The sequence below is a fragment of the Oncorhynchus tshawytscha genome, linkage group LG28, assembly GCF_018296145.1.
Source record: "Oncorhynchus tshawytscha isolate Ot180627B linkage group LG28, Otsh_v2.0, whole genome shotgun sequence".
In the NCBI taxonomy this organism is placed as follows: domain Eukaryota; kingdom Metazoa; phylum Chordata; class Actinopteri; order Salmoniformes; family Salmonidae; genus Oncorhynchus; species Oncorhynchus tshawytscha.
In genome coordinates this window covers 40,272,077-40,276,954 of record NC_056456.1, presented here as the reverse complement: position 1 = coordinate 40,276,954, position 4,878 = coordinate 40,272,077, and the positions used below count along the sequence as shown (strand labels likewise).

At 40.2% G+C, this 4,878-nt stretch overlaps 1 protein-coding gene across 2 annotated transcripts in view; it reads right to left on the bottom strand.

The window, feature by feature from the left end:
- Window positions 1-952, bottom strand: part of LOC112238841 (receptor-type tyrosine-protein phosphatase mu-like) — a 503,654-nt gene extending 502,702 nt beyond the window's left edge. For both annotated transcript variants that reach the window (XM_042308178.1, XM_042308179.1), the window contains exon 1: window positions 519-952. In XM_042308178.1, the coding sequence (XP_042164112.1) occupies window positions 519-591 (73 nt within the window). In that variant the 5' untranslated portion in view covers window positions 592-952. The remainder of the gene's footprint in view (window positions 1-518) is intronic.
- Window positions 953-4,878: the final 3,926 nt, after the last annotated feature.

Genomic DNA, 4,878 nt, shown 5'->3' with positions numbered 1-4,878 from the left:
GATTGACTCTAGATTATAGCCTGAATTTATTAATAAATTGAGTTGAGAATGCAGACAGGAAGAATTGGGAAATGAATAGCGCAATGTCGAGCGTAGCGAAACTCTTTACGCATAGCGCAACAATGTATATGGAGTTCACAAAGAAGTCTTACTAAACGACACGATGTTACCATAATATGTTATCAATTCACCTGGCAACAACACTAGGCTAAGTAACGGAAATAGAAACCTTTACATTTGGAAGTGGCAGGATCATTTCAGGTTAATCACATTACAAGTTATTACGGCTGGCGTGTTTAACTGTTTTAACCGCTGTTGTGCTCCAAGTCCAAAAGAAATAGTTTGACCGATTTCAAAGAATGAAAGAAAAGTCAAGTGTCACACGATGTAAACACAGAGAATCTGAACGAGAACCAGTGTAACAACGTAGTGTACCTGACGTAAATTTAAACACAGAAAGACAGGTTGCATTTACCATTTTTTTTAAAATAATATATATATATATAATTTCGTCTTACCTTTATAGGCTTCTCCTCGAACCGTTAACAACAAGCTGATAGCAGCTAATAGCCAATGTCTAACTTTATCCATGTCGACACGGAGCCGTTGTGTTAACCTCCGGTAGCGGGTCTAACTGGAGAGAGAAACTCGGATTTTCTTCAGTATGTCACAAGTTAGATTTCAGCCTCCCCTATAGCCTACTTTACATCTAATCGACGGATGATGTTTAAATAAGTCGTCCTCTTCTCTTTCCCTCGTTGCTTGCAGTTGGTTCAGTGAGAGTCCAACGGTTTCTCCTCGTCGACTTCCAACAGACTTGGCACCGTCGGAGAGAGCAATCGAGAGACTGGTTTTACGCGGGGAAGAGAGAGTGCTGGTTACGTTTCCCGAGAGCTCTCTGCCTGTCCGCTCTCTCTCTCTTTCTCCTCTGTCTCTCTCTCTCTCTCTCTCTCTCTCTCTTTCTCCTCTCTCTCTCTCTCTCTCTCTTTCTCCTCTCTCTGTCTCTCTCTTTCTCTCCTCTCTCGCCTCTCTCTCTCCTTTCTCTCTCTCTCTCTCTCTCTCTCTCTCTCTCTCTCTCTCTCTCCTCCTTCTCCTTTTCGCTCTCCCCTCTCTCTCTCTCTCTCTCCTTCCTTTTATCTCTCTCTCCCCTCTCTCTCTCCTCTATCTCTCTTTCTCTCCTCTCTCTTCCTTTCTCTCTCCTCTCTCTTTCTCTCTCCTCTCTCTTTCTCTCTCCTCTCTCTATCTCTCTCTCTCTCTCTCTCCTCTTTCCTATCTCTCTCTCTCCTTTCTCTTATATCTCTCTCCCCTCTCTCTCTCCTTTCTCTTATCTCTCCCCTCTCTCTCTCCTCTATCTCTCCTCTCTCTCTCTGGTAGAGTGTGTATTGGAGCTCTGACTGAATGACTAAATGTGCTGGCACGCGCCAGGCAAAAGCTGAGGAATTCACTGGTAACGCGGGAACGGGTGGTGTCCCTGTCCCCTCCTCCTTCTTCTCTTCAATGTTATTACTGGTCACGCAGCTTGGCATCTGTCTAACGTTATCTACCTGCTTGTCTGTTTGTGAGAAAGCAGCCTAACATGTCTCACGACCAAGGACACGGGAGATGGCAAACAAACCAAAAAGATAGAATATTAAAAACATACAATAGTTGTCTGTACAGTAACCTTAATGTTCTGCTCAGCCTCATTCGCCCCCACCCCCTCATATTCACTAACTGAAACCTCTTTGTTCACCTTGTTCCAATTAGATCATCCTCTATGTTGTAACCCTTGACCCTAATGTAGCACCACATGGCATAGCATGAATAATCACACACTCACAGCTTTTCCCATGTAGTAGTAGTTTATGCTTAATTAATAGGCCTAAAAGACAGTATTGATCCTCCTTTAGACTCACTGGATGACACGTTGTCTGTTTTCCGAAATGGCTCACTATTCCCTATGCAAACTCCTATGGATGATTTGATATCTCCTATGAATACTCCTATGGATGGTTTGATATCTCCTATGAATACTCCTATGGATGATTTGATATCCCCTATGAATACTCTTATGGATCATTTGATAATCCTTATGAATACTCCTATGGATGATTTGATATCTCCTATGAATACTCTTATGGATGATTTGATCATCCTTATGAATACTCCTATGGATGATTTGATATCTCCTATGAATACTCCTATGGATGATTTGATATCTCCTATGAATACTCTTATGGATGATTTGATCATCCTTATGAATACTCCTATGGATGATTTGATATCTCCTATGAATACTCCTATGGATGATTTGATATCTCCTATGAATACTCCTATGGATGATTTGATATCTCCTATGAATACTCCTATGGATGATTTGATATCTCCTATGAATACTCCTATGGATGATTTGATATTCCCTATGAATACTCCTATGGATGATTTGATATTCCCTATGAATACTCCTATGGATGATTTGATATCCCCTATGAATATTCTTATGGATGATTTGATAATCCTTCTGAATACGCCTATGGATGATTTGATAATCCTTCTGAATACTCCTATGGATGATTTGATATCTCCTATGAATACTCCTATGGATGATTTGATATTCCCTATGAATACTCCTATGGATGATTTGATATCCCCTATGAATATTCTTATGGATGATTTGATAATCCTTCTGAATACGCCTATGGATGATTTGATAATCCTTCTGAATACTCCTATGGATGATTTGATATCTCCTATGAATACTCCTATGGATGATTTGATATTCCCTATGACTACTCCAATGTATGATTTAATATTCCCTATGAATACTCCTATGGATGATTTGATATTCCCTATAAATACTCCTATGGATGATTTGATATCTCCTATGAATTCTCCTATGGATGATTTGATAATCTTTATGAATACTCCTATGGATGATTTGATATCCCCTTTGAATATCCCCTATGATTACTCCTATGGATGATTTGATATCTCCTATGAATTCTCCTATGGATGATTTGATATCCCCTATGAATATCCCCTATGAATACTCCTATGGATGATTTGATATCCCCTATGAATACTCCTATGGATGATTTGATATCCCCAATGAATACTCCTATGGATGATTTGATATCCCCAATGAATACTCCTATGGATGATTTGATATCTCCTATGAATACTCCTATGGATGATTTGATATCTCCTATGAATACTCCTATGGATGATTTGATATTCCCTATGAATACTCCTATGGATGATTTGATATCCCCAATGAATACTCCTATGGATGATTTGATATCCCCTATGAATACTCTTATGGATGATTTGATAATCCGTCTGAATACTCCTATGGATGATTTGATAATCCTTCTGAATACTCCTATGGATGATTTGATAATCCTTATGAATACTCCTAGGGATGATTTGATATTCCCTATGAATACCCCTAGGGATGATTTTGGAGAAGTGATGCATATTGCAGACCAACTCCCTAAAAAGTCCCCAAATGTAGGCCATTAATTTACATCACGATATGTTCTAATTCAATCCAAGGGCACACCAAACATAGTGTTCCATTAATATAGTACAAAGTCATTGTTTATACACCTATTTTCTACTGAGAGGTGTCTGTCTGAAACCCTGACTCCTAAACTTCATATTATTTCTACTGAGAGGTGTCTGTCCCAAACCCTGACTCCTAAACTTCATGCTATTTCCACTGAGAGGTGTCTGTCTGAAACCCTGACTCCTAAACTTCATGTTATTTCTACTGAGAGGTGTCTGTCTGAAACCCTGACTCCTAAACTTCATGCTATTTCTACTGAGAGGTGTCTGTCCCAAACCCTGACTCCTAAACTTCATGCTATTTCTACTGAGAGGTGTCTGTCCCAAACCCTGACTCCTAAACTTCATGTTATTTCTACTGAGAGGTGGCTGTCTCACACCCTGACTACCACCTGAGCTACAGAGGACCACCATGTGGGAAGTGGACAAGTGCACAATTCAGGAAAATAAAGTGTAGAGTTTTGTGATGTATAACCAGCAGGGGGACTCTCACCCTCCAAGAGCATCAGACATTGACATCTATTTGGCCAAAACATAATGTACCGTCTAACAATTGAAGAAAGGGCCATGGATTCCCGATCTATTGGTCTTCAACCCAACCAAGACCATGTACATTTGTTCCCCTCCAGAGGAAGTGCCGCCACTATTTTGACCTAATTCCTCTCCTAGTGCGGAACTGCTTGTTCAGTTTCATCCTCCAAAACACTGACGTATGAGTCCTTATAAATATTGATTGATTAACTGGGCGGGAATATCTCCCTTTCTCCGTGTGTAAACAAAACAAAACAACTACAAAAACTGGGTCAGGGAAGCTTCGCTAACAGCTACGGTGCTGGAGAACCATCGACTCCCTCTCATGCAATGGAATTGAATGATCATGAATACAGAGTTTAGCGGTAATACTGGAGTTTCGTCAGCGACGCAAGAGAATGACTAACCTACTCCCTGGACCAATAAATCTAGAAAGCTAGCTAGCCAGGTAGATACCAGTCACTACTAACAACTGTGAAAAATGGGTTCCAAAGTTTTTTCAAGCATGAATACCTGTAACTATGCTAGCTAGCTACCATTCAGCTGTTTTTCTGAAAACCTCATTATCTGAAGAGTAAAGGTTAGGTAGTAGCTAGCTAGCTAACTACTGTACCACAAAATGTAACTGACCAACATCTGGAACAACCTAGCTGTAATGTTTACAAGTATCCTCACTAGCTGGCTACTAGACGACCAATATAACAGTTGGCCCTGAAGTTTTTTTTTATAGGGAGCCAAGGAAAGCACCTCTTGCCTGTATCAGTGATGAACACTAGCTAGAATGTGGAAAAAACGAATATT